This window comes from Callionymus lyra, chromosome 9 (assembly GCF_982586985.1).
Source record: "Callionymus lyra chromosome 9, fCalLyr1.hap1.1, whole genome shotgun sequence".
Lineage (NCBI taxonomy): Eukaryota > Metazoa > Chordata > Actinopteri > Syngnathiformes > Callionymidae > Callionymus > Callionymus lyra.
Genome location: NC_141826.1, coordinates 21,130,476 through 21,147,728, shown reverse-complemented (window position 1 = coordinate 21,147,728; position 17,253 = coordinate 21,130,476). Strand labels below are relative to the sequence as shown.

Below are 17,253 nucleotides of genomic sequence, written 5' to 3'. Positions count from 1 at the left end.
CACCCACCACAGAGTACTCAAAAGATTGGAGTTCTACTCTTTTTTTTTACATTTTAGGATGCAAAGCAACAGGGCTCTTAGGCCAAAGAGGAATGCACTAGTAAAGCATTATTACTGATTATGAGGTTAACGTTAAGTCAGTTCCAAGATGTCATGTTGACTACCAATACATTGCAAAATAAGTCATCTTACTATACCCTTCAGGTTAGTAGAAGTCGCACGTACTCGGAGCAGCCTTGTACTCTGAATTTCTGGAGAGAGAAGTGCATGGACACAGCCAACACCAGGACAATGCCTACGGCAACACATTTGCGCTGCAATTATAACTAAGACAAAGCTGCACAATGCACAGCTTTCCTCAGCCCATGTTACTTATTGCTATGATCGCACAGTTGCGCGAAATATATTCAAGACCTGAGCTGCCTCTCACACAGTTGCGCGAGGGCGAAGGGCTGAGGACTAGCCTTGAAACTCGTTTGACAAAAATGACCTGACTGGTTTGAACTGGCAGTTGGTTTCAAAGAGCAGCGAGATTCACGTGTCGTCCTAAGATGAATGGATTCTTGTATTCGGATTTTTCTGCAAAAATCAAGAGGAAGACAAGACAACAACCCCCCAATATTCCCCAAATATCACAGAACTGACCATAGTTATCCTTACCAAATGCTTTACCGCAGATAATGTGTGAATCAGTCGTCCATCAAATCTTTCCATCATGACAAGAGCCTTGTAAGAAAGCACAGCTGTGCATATTCTACATTCAAGTGCTTTGTTAACATAGAGCGCCATCATGGCCGATTAAAATTAAGTCCCCACTTGGGTCTGTATTCTAACAACATTTGATGGATTCAACTTATCTGCACTCTACTTCCACTTTGAAAAGGTGTCATTCGTGCCCTGGTCACATCCGTGCTCTAGAGAGCTCCAAGCTTTAGTTTTACCTGAAAAAGCACAAGAAAGCTTCCCCCACACAAGCCCCCCCCAAAGAACAAATGCATACCAATACTGAATTCAATCAAAACAAGCTATGCATTTATTATGCAATAAGAAAATCCTTTACAGATAGTTTACTCATTGTATTGTCAATACAAGGCATAGCAACTAATTGCAAAGGAATTTAGCCAGACAATGGATGTTAAAGATAATGTAGGTACAATAAGTGAGCTTACGTGATGCTCGATGCGCAAGGAAAGTTGAACATACAATGAGTTAGATTTTCCAGATGATCTCGGTTTTGGAAAGCGCGCATGGCACAGCACACTGAAAAATGCAAAGAAAAAAAAAGCTTCTCCCACATTTACCCTCCCCAAGAACAAACAAAATAACCACAAAATGTTTCTAATGTAAGGGGGTACAGAGACTGGTTAAGAATAATTGTAGATTTACTAAAATGGTTTATCAAATACCACAAGCAACAGCGATGTTTTCCTTCCGTTTGAACTGACATCATGGACTTTTGGTGGCTTTCCCAAGAGCTGGATATGTACTTATATCTGCAAGAGTTCACAAATACACAGCCCTACCCACAAAACAACGTTTTCTTCAAAGATATAGATGGTTCTGGTAAGAGGATTGTTACCACGTCCACTGGAAATACAGAATCTTGCTACAGAGGACTATTTGGCGCTGCTATGCGACGAGCGTCCCCTTCAATTCGTCAGGACGGTTCGTATTCAAGGCATATGCGTTGGACAAGGTGGAGCTGTGAAGTCTAGGGAGAGACTGATTAACACCCCACAACCCACCCGCCCAGTTTCCAAGTAACCATTTCAACCCAAATAAGAGGTACAAGAAATATTTGTGGGCTCAAGGCAAATACCTTCCTACATGGTTTAGACTCGCAGTGGATGGACATGATCCTGATCCAAAGCGCTATAGATAACAAGATGGGCTCAAGTGTGCCAAGCTTCTAGCAGGGGTTAACATTCGTTGGTTCAGCTTTAGGGGAGCAGGCCTGCAAAAAGAAGAACTGGGAAGACATTTTAAGTTCCCCCCTCCCCCATAATCCAACCCAGAATTAACTGTGCCATTTAAATACAATTCTTAGTAAGAATTTATTTTACCATGTAGCCCAAGTGAAGTACAACACCCACACATACACTTCATGCATTGACTCACTGCTGTGCTTAAGTAGGCGTTGCTGAACTGTACCAATGTGGGATGGAGGCATCACCAAAGGGTTGCTGTATACGCGCATACGGCCCGCTGTGGAGATGTTCCGTTATCCCCTCCTCCGTAGAATTAGTAGATCAACTGAACAACAAGGACTGCATCTCTCTGGCACAGGAACTACTTGAGATCGCAGGCGTAGAGAAGTCCACATATGCCGGTCCTCGGACCACCACACAACCCAGGTATTCATCACAGAAGACACCACAACCTCGCCAGCGCACAATGGGACGGTCGACCACAGTACGAAACACTTTAAACCGCTTGCCTGGAAAAGGAAGAAAAAGCTGTGCGAGTAATTTTGTTCTATTTATTGTTTAAGAGATATTGCGGCTTCTAAATACTCAAACGATACTTCTACCCAACATACAAACCATATGCCTGGTCTTTAATAAGGCTAGATGTTACTTCTGAGAACTCTCCTGCCTTCCCCGACACTGGCTGGCCTGCTTGGAACCGCTTGAGATGGCTGCTCTGTGTGGCTACCCCGCCCGTCTGGCTCGATCTGGTTGACTGTAGCTGTTGCTTGCCCTTTTCAGGTCGCCTCCTCCCAACGCCCTCTGGTCCTGTCCTGCCTCGTTTTGCTCTGGTCTTGTCCTGCCTGGCGCCGCTCTGGTCCTGTCCTGCCTCGGTTTGCTCTGGTCTTGTCCTGCCTGGTGCCGCTCTGGTCCTGCCTTGCCTGGTGCCGCTCTGGTCCTGCCTTGCCTGGTGCCGAGTCCTATGGTCTGTTCCCCGATGGTCCTACGATCTTCTATTGACTAAGTCCATTTTCAAAAAAAATAACTCAGTCCATAAAAAATAAAAAAAAGGATCCCGAATTCATGTAACTCAGTCCATCTTGTGCCCACAACCCCCGAAAATGGTGAGGAAAAAAAAGTGTATTTTCAAATACAAAAAAAAGAAAAAGGCCTTAAACCGGCATCAAATAAATCAAAACTAGTCATAACTGCTCGTAGCGTTCTCTTGTTAACCACTACATAACCAGCTGGTTTTCTAAAGAAGCATTAAGGAGAAAATCTTAATCTCTAAGCAAAAAAAATACTTATTCATTCCCTAGGTAGGAAATCTGTAACCGGAAACTTCTTTAAATAACGTCATGTTTGACAAAAATCAGAATAGAACTTTCGTATTTATTGGAAACTATTGATCTGAATAATTTCAATAAGTTCTTCCTGTAGCATCTTCTTACTAGTAGTAATACCAATTTTAACTCTATTCAAAAAACATGGTTCGTTATATGATTTAAAGCTTTTGGATGAGCATTGAATATCGTATTACAAACGTATGTTTTTTCTTCAGAAAAAATACTTTCACCGATCGCCCGATCACAACAAAGTAAGTCGCTAGCGCCGTTAGCCGCTCGCTGTGCGCCGCCATGTTTTGCCTACGTCATCAGAAAGGCAGTTGGACGTGACTATTTTAGATTTCACCAACAATAAACGTTTCAGATTACGTCACGTCTTCTATCAGAAAACTATTTAGAGAAAATGCCCTCGTCCTCACTACTGGTTCAAGAAAAAACGTCATCGTCGACGACGACATGGCCATTTTTAAAACGACAGAAACCAATAAAGGTTGGATTACCATGTTACTAGAAAACATGTTTGGGAAAAAAAGGTTTTAAAAAACACCAATTTGTATCAATGTTGAATAGCAAAGATGTTTAAGGAAAAAATTTTGCTTTTAAAAAGAAAAAAAACATTGGACGTTGGATTAACTAACCGACGTAACACGACCATTAAAGAGGCATTTAAATACAAAACGTCCAACTAAACAAGACCTGCGTTAAGTTTATCGATGATAATAAAGCTTTTACGAGTAAAATAAGTGAAACAAAACAAGATCGAGTTCACCTGATGAGCCTCATGGTACGAGTGTGTCGTCTATGCGTTTCTGAAAATGGCTGCCTGGCACACCCCGCTTTTATAGCCTCTGTGATGTCACGGTCGATAATCCTCCGACCTAAAAAGTAGTCCGAATTCTTTGTTGAAAAATGTCGCGTTTAACTGACCAAAAATAAGACAAAATATAGAGTTGTACAAACTAAAGCATTTTCTAGATGATAAGGAAACGATAAAACGAAGTATACACCGATTTCAACGTAGTTTACACGTTTTCAGCCTAGCTGGCGTTTAGGAGGTGTTTACTGTCATTCGATGAGCTGTAGCCAGGCTTGTAAGACCACCGCCCACACCAAACAACACATTTCAACATAAATACGTAATTTGTTTGTTAAAATATTCGATATTTAACAATAAAATCACAGTTTGAAAAAGTGTCGACGTCATACTAAAAAGAAGAGCGCAGCGATCCATTGTGTGTAACGCGGCTCTCCAAACCAGATCGGGCAAGAACCGTCTAGAATTCGCCGGACCTACTTCTTTTCTTCTCAGCGTTTATCCACCATTTTTTGGTCGAAAAAACAAAAGGAATAAAAATGTAATCATCTTATTCTCACTTCGCCTTATAGACTCTAGCGTTTTTATTGATCATTGATAAAGATAGACGTTGGTCGCGCTTTGTTTCGAGTTGATGAGTTTCGTTATTATTGTATCTACTATCTTTTAGGTTGTACGTGTCATTTACTAAAGGATTAATAAAGTTATTTCTAATTCATACTTCAGTGTGTTCGCTGACGTGATGGAAATTTACAAGTTGTCCCGACAGTCACCAGCAGGGAGCGCCATGACGCTGCGTGACGCGTTGTTGCCCTCCAATAGAAAGTCAACTTCCGGGTTTTTGTTTTTATTTGAACTACTGTGTTGGGACATGTTCCCCCGACATTATCTAACTGACTTCATCACAGTTTCAATCGTTCTACTGTCATCCAATGAATGGACCCCTTTTTTTTCTTTTCAAATGCAATCACAATAAACTAAAAGTTGGGTTTCTGTTTAAACTCACCTTTAAGTTGGTATCTATGTTTTTTGTCTCACATTAGTTGTGTGAAGATACTTTTTATTGCAAAGAATAGAGACAAATCCGTGCCCAGCCACTTTGAGACCGTATTAATTATAATAATAAAACTAGTAAAATAACATGTATTACTTACTTTCTTACTTAGCATTAACAGGTGCCTTTCCAGACTCAAAGATGCATTAAAAACACATTAAAAATAGAAAAGCAGCAGCTATGAAAATTGAACAAATTAGCGAGAAAGGGGAGGAAATAAATAATGTTCAATAGGCCTTTTAAACAGATGAACATATACAGATAATGTGCAGTAATTCGCTTAAATGGTTAGACTTATTTTATTATTTGTTGTTTTTTTCCGAAACAGTTTCAAATGTGAAGGCTTCAATACAAAATGGCCGTGATGGACGAGCAGTATTGAGGTATTTGGAATTGTTTTTGGGTCGAAGATAAAGAGGACAATTGAGCTCCAGTCGCTACATTAAAATGAAAAAACATTCTTTGTCTATAACTCTAAAAGGGAAAAGATTTCTCTGAAAATAATCCCAACCCTTAGTCGACATGATGGTGAGTAGAAGATAATACTTATTTTTAATTTTCACTTTATCATAAAAAGCAGCAGCATTGAAGAATTGAAAACTCAGATGCAGAAAATGTGGACAAAATTAAATCAGGGGCACTTGGCTTTTTTTTTTTTAGGACATCTATATATATATTACTTACTTAGTTACCAGTTTCATCAGAGTATTCCAGAATCAGAAACAGCTTCAAAAGCTAAGAATATAAACACTATATATATATATATATATATAAAAAAAATTTCGACCGCATTGCATTTTTTTTGTAAACAGGAGATAAAATAAGCTTAAAATTAAAGTAATATAGAAATGAAAAAATAGAACAATATAAAAATTAGAGCAAAAACAGAATAAAAGTGATAGATACTGCTAAAAGTACTGCTAATAGATACTGCCATCTGACAAAGGTGGGAATTTATCTGTTTATAATGGCATTGTTGGTTGGGGAAGGAACTTCCATTGCTATGAAACTGAAAAAATAAGCCGATATCAGCTAATAACAGACACTGTTTCATCCACTGTTTACCAACTATGGCTGAGCTCTTCGATAGATAACTTGGTACTATCAGGATTCCCTTTTGTTGTTGTATGACAGACAGAAGTAATTCAATATTTTTTCTTCCACAAAATTCAGGGATTGTCAGCAACTGTACTTGAAGTGAATGCATCGACAACAACGACCACATCAACCAGAAAAATGAATACATTTCCCTCGATAATGTCCAGCATCACATAGCAGGGATTACGTCAGCGAGTTAATCGGAGGCAGTTATGGATTTCCTCTAGAGGTCATTACAATTGTGTCGCATTTGCGAGGACAACCGTCCTTCTCTTCAGGCTGGTTCATTGAACTTCCTGCAGTTACATCAGGCGTGATGTAATTAAAACCCATTTCATAGACGCGTGTTTCCATTGTCATTTAGGCACAGGCTTCGGTGACAGCGCAGCTAGATAGACTTGTCCGGGTCTAGTGTCCGCAGAACTTCATGATCCGCCTTCTAACTATCGATATCCACAGATAAGGTACATTTTCCCCACTTTTAGCTTCAGGATAGTTTGTGACAATTTCGATAATCTACCCAAGGATAAGATGGAGAAGTACTTCAAACCCGTTCACGGGCCGGTTTCCCCGGAGGAGAAGAGGAACCGGAGGCACCATCATCAATCTCAATCTCAACACTATTACGACAGTCATTCACAAAGGTAAGATGAATCCAAAACATTTTAATCGTGACAGATTATATAGTCGTGTAAGTAGTGGGTCCGCTGCTCGAGAGAAACCGGTCCAAGTGGATCGGACTACTTTTAAAGGAAGACTCAATAGGGACAATAGGGACATTGGGGCGGAGCGAGGACACTATTTTGCGCTTGATGGATCTACTGACTCCGTTAAGAAACATCTTAAGACGTTTTTATTTGTTCAGGCTTTTCCTTGATTTTCTTGAACTCCTGTTGTGTTATCAGTATTATCTTGACCTTTAAAGTATATACTTTATTGAATATTGTTTTGATTGTTTAAGCGCTTTATGACCCTGGTCTGGAAAAGCGCTATACAAATAAAAATGACTTACTTACTTACTTTAGCGAGACCAAGTCTCCTGTTTGACTTATGAACAACTTGGTATTCTCCAAATAGACCTGAACTAGGTTTCTCTATTCTGGCTACACTATTTTGGCGTTAGGCGATGAGTTCAAGGGCTTTTTTTTCAAAGTGCTCACCAAAAAACGTAGGAAAGACTTAAGAAAGTAGCTTTTTCTGAGTTGAAAAAGACAAAGTATGTAAACTCTACTTTTCTTTGAAGGTACACGGACAACGAGGACAGTGACAGAAACACGGACGACAACCTCAGGCATCGCTACAATCTAAACTTCCAAGACGACTACCACGTGGACGGCCCTCGTCAGCACCAGAAACAACAACAACAACAACAACAACACCGCCGGACGCAGAATAGCGAAATGATGTACGATCAAGGAGGTCACATGGCCCCGCATCGGACGTCTTCTTCTTCGATCTCCTCGTCTTCCTCGCTGTCCTCTTATTCCTCCTGGTACACAGAGACCAGCGCCATCGACCCCTTTCCGACCCACCACGCCGAGCGACCACAGCATTCTCTATCCTGCTCAAATATCGCAGCGGGACAAAGAATGCTCCGCGACGACGAGGGCGGCAAACCGATCGTCTTCGCCACCGTCAGACACGGAAGCGACGTTCGCAGCGGCGAGAGCAATAAACAGCGAGGTCGACCAGTGATGTCCACCCTGGAGCGAGGTCACAGCAGGAGCTCTGAATGTCTGCAGGGCAAAGATGGTTTCGAGGGATCTGGCAAACCCGACTTCGGCCCACTTTATAAGACGTCCAGCTTAAATCGAAGCCTTGCTTTCAGCGAGGAAGACATCGTGCTCGAAGTCTCAAGAGGTCCCAAGAGAGCCGTGTCCTCCATGCTACTTCCCGGCAAGGGGATCCTGAAAAACAAAACCCCCAGCGGAGATATCCGCAAGGCGAGGTCGATGGAGGTTCTCTCTCCGAGGGTCGCCAAAGATGAAACGGCCAAAGGTCCGAACCCTGAAGTGAACAAGCAGGCGGAGATCGAACACGCTCGAGAACATTTCCTGCAAGGGAAGTTAAGGTTCTCCGCTTTTCTTGACGAAATCACAAAACAGGTGATAAGTCCGTCCAGTCTTACAATGTTAGGCGTTAATAATAACCAACCCGCGACTCAAGGCCAACCGGCCGCCCCGGCCCCACCGGCCGACCCGGTCAAACCTCAGCTCCCCACCAAAAAGAATTCACGAAACAAGAGGGACAAGGATCAGAGCAGGCCAGAACTTCAGACTGGCAGCAGAGCTCAGGAAAAGATGAACTGTTCTGAATCCGATAAAATGATCTCCTATGCAGCCAGTCATCATCAAGGAAGTCCACCGCCTCAGTGCGTCCCCAAGTCCAACAGCAAAAATGCCAACCATGGAAAACAACGCGGAGAAAAGAGGCCGTCACCCCTGGGAAGCAGCATGTCAGGGGACCGGCACGGTAGGTTCGGGCCCCATCTCACCGACGGTCACCGCACCAGCCCGGAAACCATCAAGCCCAGGCAGCGGCCCCAGAACAAACAGCAGGATTCCCCCGCTCACGGCACATATCCTCAACATCTTCCTCAGGCGCCGCAGGCACGAGCCACTCTGAGCCAACAGGGCTCAGGCACGTCGTCCTCTTTCTCGTCAGAAGGTGCTGGGATTGGACTCGGTTCTGAATCATCATCCAGCAAATCTGATTCGTCCAGGAACAAAGATAAGTCCAGCAAAGGCACCAGTACAGAGAAAGGTGGCATGGATTCCCAACAGCGTGCCGAGACCTCCAAGCAACACTGGGTGAGTCAAATTAAAGCTACTTGGTACTTCGTGTAGCTTAGCCTGGAGTTAGCTTATACAAGAAACTAAATAAATAAAAAGCCTTCAATAAGTATCACAATATAGGGGCAAGGATACGATATATTGTGGCACTGTAGTAACAAGTATATATTTGTAGTTTTTTCGAGTACTTGACTCTGGTCTTGCAGAATTTACAGACCACATGACTCTTGACATATTCGTAGCTAATCTTATTTGTTTTAAAACCAAAATATGTCCAAACATCAACTTTAAAAGCTGCTGAGTCGACTGTATCCTCTCGACCTCAGTCATCGCGGGATTTCAACGGTCCTTTAGCTGCTGCCATGTATATATTTCATAATGTTTTTTTCACAACTGGGTCTTGGTCCTCTAATGCCAATTATTCCTTATATATATGAAAATTATGATTGTTGTACAGTGTTGTGCTCTAATAGTTCATAGCCATACTTAAAAATCCATCAAGAGACGCTTGAAAAACAAACAAACACAAATTTTCGAAAATATTGTGATGTTCTTTTCCACTTTACTTTAAAAATATTCGTCATCACTATATCCCCTTATTTTTAAGACCCAACAACCTCCTTTTTTGTTTATTTTTGGCTTGAAAATCCCATTTTGTCTTAACATCTATTACTATTACATGGTTTATTTATAAATAAACCCAAATAATTACTGTATATCTTTTCAAATGTACATGAAATGCATTATGACGGCTTTTTAAATAACATAAGTTTAACTTTGTTTTTGTACCGTAATTATACCAAAAACTACCCAGAGCTGCTTTAATAACCTGTTGATTTTTTGTGTGGCAATTGAACTTCCGGCCGCTAGATGCCAGCAGCTAAAGGACCTTTGAAATCCCGCGATGACTGAGGACGAGAGGATACAGTCGACTCCAGCAGCTTTTAAAGCTGATGTTTGGACATATTTTTGTTTGAAAAGAAATGAAAGCACTTACGACTTCGTCAAGAGTCACGTGGTCTGTAAATTCTGCAACACTATAGACAATACCACAAATATATACGTGTTACTACAGTATCACAATATATCGTATCCTTGCCCCTGTATCGTGGTACATAGTGTATCACCAGATTCTCTTTACTAGATTGAGTTTCACAACAAAAATGACCCAAAGAGTAAATGAATTACTCGATTCAGTGCGAAATATAAATGTTTTCAAATAACAATTAAAAAATTTAGTTTAAGTTACCCCAACAAATATTTATTTAAGCTTCACATCAACATTTTATTTTTGCAGATAGTTTTTCTTATGTAAGCTTGCTCACTCATCAGAGTTAGAAATGAGAGAGTTCTAGCAGCTGAGTCACCGTGTGGGCAAAGCCTCTGCACTGCAGTCATGCTTTAGCAATGCAGCACTTCTGAGGAAAAAAGAACACAACTGAAGCGCTCACAAAGACACACAAAACCCCTGAATAAACTGCATTTCTGTTTTAATAAAACGTGCAACACGTTGTCCCTTACATAAATTCGCTAATACACCCTGTACGGAGGGAGATACTGAATGTTATGCAAGGTCTGTTGGTATGCCTCGCACAGATCAGTATTTATTGAATACATTGGTGGAGCTCAGGTCGCATATCATTCAAAAGGTCATTGCACACACACACCTCTGTCTTTCAAATCACTCGCCTGGAGGCATGTGAGCAGACATGTACGTGTATAGTTAATCATTGTGCTTGAATCTGCCGATAGGATAAGCATCACGACACGGGGACAACGATAAGATATATTGCAACTTACTGCACTGTACTGTTACTGTAATAACATGTATATATTTGTAGTATTGTTGAGTACCTGACTCTGGTGTTGCAGAATTTACAGACCACATGACTCTTGACGAAGTCGTAACTGATTTAACTTGTTTCGAAACCAAAATATGTCCAAACATCAGCTTCAAAAGCTGCTGGAGTCCACTGTATCCTCTCATGCCCAGTCATCGCCGGGATCTCGCTTTTCCTCTGGCTGCGGAGGACGAAGAGACTGCTTCGTCAAGAGTCAAGTGGTCTGTAAATTCTGCAAACACTGAAGACAATAACAAAAATATATATGTGTTAGTACAGTATCACAATATATCGTATCCTTGCCCCTGTACTGACCACATGACTCTTGACGAAGTCGAAAATGCTTTCATTTGTTTTCAAAACCAAAATATGTCCAAACATCAGCTTTAAAAGCATGTATCCTCTCGTCCCCAGTCATCCCTGGGATCTTGCGGTTCCTCTGGCTGCGCAGGACGTAGAAACCGCAGCCATCTAGTGGACGAAAGTTTAATTGCAACATTAAACTGAAAAAAAAGGCCATGAATATGTGCCTTTTTAACTGCAAAAATGGAAATGCATTATGTTATAAACACTTTACTGAAATATAAACAATAAAATAAATATATTAATCAAAATAAATTCGTTACAGTGCTGTTGATTATAAGTACGGTATCGTGAAAAAGAATATTGCAATGTTTAATTCAATATTTTTGTATATTTGTTTCAGAAAATTGTAAAATATAAAAATATTGTGATATTCTTTAATGTAGACATATGTCAAAGTATAGATTGGAATCAAGTAGGATTTGGAATCCTACTAGTAGAGATTGGAATTCAAATCTCTACTAGTACAGAATATTGATATCCCAATCTCTACTAGTACTCATTGGGAACCTACTACTGTATTGGGATCTGAATATTGGAATTCCAACCTGTACTAGGACAAATGGGAGTTCTACCTGGACAATCTCCAATTATAATTGGAGAAATTCGGATCAAACCCTAACCCTAACCCATATCAATATTAAGAACCTGCTTCAGTAGCAGGATTCTGTACTAGTACTGATTGGAATTCCAAGTATAGAGTCATATATATCCTATTCAAGGGGTGTTAAACTCGATCACACAAGTGACCAAACATTTTAGAGAACAGAGTTACGACTGAACAAACTGTATATTTAAGGGAAAGAGTCTAATTGCAAAATTGTGTTTTAATACTTAAAACTCAATATATCCTAATGTTGTCTTTATAGGTCGTCCACACGAACATGAATCTACTTTGATTGAATAAAATGAAGGGTCAGGGTTAGAAACCAGACTTAATGAAAATGAATGTTCATTAATTAGGGTCAAATTAAAGCTGCGACACAATATTAATCATGGATTTATTCATCTTGTGTTACTTTCCTTCGTAGGAAACAGCGTACGAAATCAACCATCTCAAGTAAGGAAACTCGCATTCATTTTCCATTTGTAATTCATGCTGTTGTCTTCTCATTGTGTGTGGCTTGTAATGGACGAGGAGATATCGATCGCAAATAAATCAGTCTTTCCGCTCTGGTTTAATGGGACAAAGTGTCTCTTACGTAACTGTCTGAACCTCATTTTGTCTCCTGATGCACACGGAAGCAGCTTCTACTGCAGAATATTTGTCTATGTTTGTATTTAACTGTAAAATAAACACACATTGAGAATGTTTTTTCAGTTACAGTGACACTTTTTACTAGTAATGGACTAGAATGAAGCTTCATGAAGCAGTGTCATTATTTTCAGAGTCCACTAGATGTCGTCTCTGCACTATTTACCTTTGTTTTGAACAACTGTTCTAATGGAAAATCACATCATTTTTAAACTGGTGGCGCCACCTACTGACCTCTAAACAACATGACACTGTTTCATGAAGCTTCATCAACACATCACTACATATTTAGTACAGTTTGCTACATTTTTTAAAGTCAGATCTTTCAGATCAGAGCGAAAAAGCTGACGATAAAGAAGTCACGTCTGGTCTTCCTCCCTCTGCTCAGGGCTCTTCAGGAGGAGAACTCTGACCTCCAGCAGAACCTGCTCCAGACGGTGGTCTGCATCGAGAGCCTGGAGACGGAACTCCAGAGGACCAGGGACGAGCTCGGCAGCGTCAAGGAGAAATACAAAAGGTCGGCGGCGATAGCGAAACGATTGAACTTGTACATTCAGTTCGTTTACGTATTGATGCCGGAAAGTCCGATCAATTTAACCTATGGCTTCACATGGGGGTCCATATATAGACGTATTGATCTCTGGAAACATAGCGAATCATCTCCTTCAGGCCCCGACGCGACCTTTACAAACGTGACTTCTGTCACCTGTCGTCAAACATGTGAGTGAAACTCTGGTGACACCAGTCGTAACACCTGTTGTCCACCTGCTGCACATTCCTGCTCTTGAACAGACAACTGGAGTCACGACCGTTCACAGCCAGGGTTTGTCGTCATCTGTTCCACGGTTTGTTGCACAGTTTGTTGCACAGTTGGACACATGTTAGCGTCACGCAGTCAAATGAAGCTGCAACTGAGACCAGTGTGTGGCTTGAAACAAACTCTAACACACATTTACAATTTCTTGAAACAAATGTACAAACTCTAAAACAGACATTTACAATTTCTTAAAACACATTTACAAACTCTAAAACAGAAATGTACAATTTATTAAAACACATTTACAAACTCAAAAACAAAAATGTACGATTTCCTGATAGAAATTTACAAACTCTAAACAGACGTTTACAATTTCTTGAAACACATTTACAAACTCTAAAACAGACATTTACAATTTCTTGAAACAAATGTACAAACTCTAATACTGACATTTTAAATTTCTTAAAATACATTTACAAACTCCAAAACTAAAATGTACGATTTCCCGATACACATTTACAAACTCTAAACAGACATTTACAATTTCTTAAAACACATTTAAGAACTCTAAAACAGACATTTAAAATTTCGAGAAAACACATTTACAAACTCCAAAACAGACATTTACAATTTCTTGAAACAAATATACAAACCCTAAAACAGAAATGTAAAATTCCCTGAAAGAAATGTACAAACTCTAAAACAGACATTTGCAATTTCCTTGAACAAATTTGCAAACTAAACTGCCATTTGCTGAAACACATTTACAAACTTTAAAGCACATTTAGAAACACATTTACAAACTCTGAAGTAAAATCACATTTCCTTAAACAAACTCTAAAACGGAAATTTACAATTTCTTGAAACAAATTTACAAACTTTAAAGCACATTTAGAAACCGTTTTTTTTTTTTTTTACAAACTGTGAAACACATTTAGAATTTCTGGAAACAAATTTACAGTTTCCTGTAACAAATTTACAAACTCTGAAACAAATTTACAATTCCCTGAAACAAATTTACAAACTCTGAAACAAATTTACAATTTCCTGAAACAAATTTACAATTTCCTGAAACAAATTTACAAACTCTGAAACAAATTTACTATTTCCTGAAACAAATATTTAATGTCTGAAACTATATAAGAATTTCCGGAACCAAATGTACAAACTGGACATTTTTTATATTTCCTTAAATTCGTTTCATGAGTTTTAAATTTTATTTAAATCGGTTGATAGTTTTTTTTTTTTTTACTTCTAGGCCACCGTAGACCAGAGTACTACACAATATCTGTTATAATAATGACAAGAAATAGACTCAGAGAGCAGATCTCCACCAATAATTTATTTACCTATTGTACGTTTTAACCAAGTTGATGTTACCCTTCATTCATGGTATGTTTATCATTAAATATGTTTCAAACCTTAAAGTATTATGGTCTGTGTCCCTGCAGCCTCCTGGAGACCCACACGGGGACCAAACAGGCCAACAACATCCTGGGAGAACATTTACACATAGCAGTGAGTCAACCGAGTTTAAAACCAACACTAATCATATTTCACTGATCACATGCATGTGCTTTATCTTTGCAGTCAGAGAGTCTGAACAACGAGAGAAGGTTTCTCCTGAACCAGGTCTCCCAGCTGAGCTCCCAGCTGGAGGACGCGCACAAGACCATCGCCGCACTGGAGAACATTAATGTGAGTCTGCCGCCATCTACCGGTCAGCTGCAGGAACACATTTAGTGTGTTTGTAATGAGAACAAACGGATTTGATGGCGTTTTAAAACAAACATGTTGAAAACTATTTTTTATTCAATGAAACACTCGTTGGTCATTTTTATTGATTGTTTAACTAAATAATTTTAATTTTAGTTTCATATTCTATTCCTATAATAATAAAAAAAAATATCAATTCATTTCTTTTTACTCTTGGCCTTTTATATACAAGTTAATATGTATTTTCTTTTTTTTACACAGTCAAATGTTTGACTGTGTAAAAAAAATCATTCATTTTGAAATTTTTACATAAAAAAAAACAACAACTGTTAACCCCCCCCAAAAAACGATTTTATTTTTAAAATAATTAATTAAATGATTAGTTTAAAACAAATTCAACATAGAAAATATTCAATTCAGTTATTAAAATATGAAATTAAATTAAATTAAATTAAAATATGAAATTAAATTATAAATATTAAATTAAATATAAATTTAAAATGATAAAAAAATATTAAAAAAAATTAAAGTTTTGCGTTTTAAACGTTTCAACCATGTATTATTCTGATGACAACGATATACTTCATATGTAAAGACATCATTTCTTTTGACTTCTGTCTGATCAGGTGCCGTGTTTGATCAAAGAGCTGCTGGAGAAACACTGTCACTCAACAGGGACCCTACAGAAGTTCAAGATGATGTCTGCTCCCAACAACCACTCTGCTGCACCAAACGTCAACGGAGAAGCACACAAATGCCTGCCCAAATCTGAGCCGGGCCCCCAGAGGGCCACGGCCTTCATGCCCTTCAGACAACCACCGTCCGCCAAAAGTCAAGACGGCCTCCCGTGGCCGCCGGAGTCCAATCACAACCCTCCTTTCTCCGTGGCCGACATGAGCGACGCCATCTACGAGAACATCACCGCCAGACCTCAGCCGGTCTACCCCAAGACCGCCAAGTACTACGACCCGTCTAAAGGCCCCCAGGTGTTTGGAGAGCACCCCTCCCTGGCGGGCGGAGACGATATTAAAGTGTCACTGCTGGAGGAGGACGTGGTCCCTTTGACCCCCGTGTCGGCCCAGAACCTCCTGGAGGAGTTCATGCAGCAGCTGCAGGCTCACAAGGCGTCCGGTGGGGGGACGGAGCTGGGCCTGGAGTGGGCGGGTGGCGTGGAACCTGCTGGGTCGGACCGGCAGCTGCGTCTGACACCACAGCACGAGTCTATATAGTGGCGTCTGTCCACACACTTATTGATATAGATCAATAAGACGCATTCAGGAAGTGATCAGTGGGTAGAAATGTATGGAAGTATATCTACTGTATGTATTTGAAACGTTTCATTTTTTAAATTTAATTTTTAAAGTTATCTTTCAATATTTTATTCTTTTTAAATAATCTTATTAGTTTCAATTTATTTTCTATATTCAAATCTTGTTTTATTATTTAATATTTTCAACAATTAAAATAAAAAAAACGAGTTTAAATTTCTTTATTCTATTACATTTTTTATTTGTAGCCTTTTAAATTCAATATAATAAATATTGTCATGTTGGCACTAATTATTTTTGAATTATTTAAAAACAAATCCTTCATTTAAAAAATAAATTCTTCTTCATTTTTTAAATTAAAGTACTAAAATTATTCAATGCTTAAAAAAACAAACAAGAAAAGTTTCAACCAACCGTTCAAATATTTTGATGGCGCTGATATACTTTCATAGAAATGTAATGCAGGGATTAGTTGTGTTACAACTAATATATATATACTTTATATGTATATATGTATATATTGATGTTAACTGTTCAAAAAGGGATTGAAACTGTTAGCTATAGACATTTTAGTAAAAATATATTAGTCATTGAACCAAAATAGGAACCTATGAGTTGATTAATAATAGTTAATATTTATATGTATATGAAATGTATTTTAAAGTGTTAACAAAGTTTAAATTGTGTTTATTATATTGACTGACTTTTAGCGTTAACACTATTTAATTGTTAGCTTAGCAGGCTAATGCTAATAGCATCTTGTAGCTCCACAAATAAGTGTTAGCTGCTTAAAAACTTAAAAAAAAAATATTGATATATTTATTTTAATAGTATTTTATCTCATTTTATTTTATTTTTCTTCATGGACTAGGACTGAACATTATGCTAACAGTTAGCAGAAGCTAGTCACTGTGAGTACGTATTATGGTGAGTAATACACGATTTATATTCATTTCGATTTTTCTTTAGATACATTTTAATGTAACCTGACATTTAGTGAAACATTTATGAATGTAATTTGGACATATTTGGTGCCAAATAA

At 39.0% G+C, this 17,253-nt stretch overlaps 1 protein-coding gene across 1 annotated transcript; it reads left to right on the top strand.

Moving 5' to 3' along the window:
• The first annotated feature begins 6,750 nt into the window (after positions 1-6,750).
• Positions 6,751-16,172, top strand: LOC148072227 (uncharacterized). The gene is made up of 7 exons (XM_087798652.1): positions 6,751-6,863; positions 7,463-9,029; positions 12,247-12,275; positions 12,859-12,987; positions 14,679-14,745; positions 14,818-14,925; positions 15,570-16,172. Exons 1-7 carry the CDS (start codon positions 6,751-6,753, stop codon positions 16,170-16,172), a joined length of 2,616 nt encoding a protein of 871 aa, XP_087654778.1.
• The last annotated feature ends 1,081 nt before the right edge of the window (positions 16,173-17,253 follow it).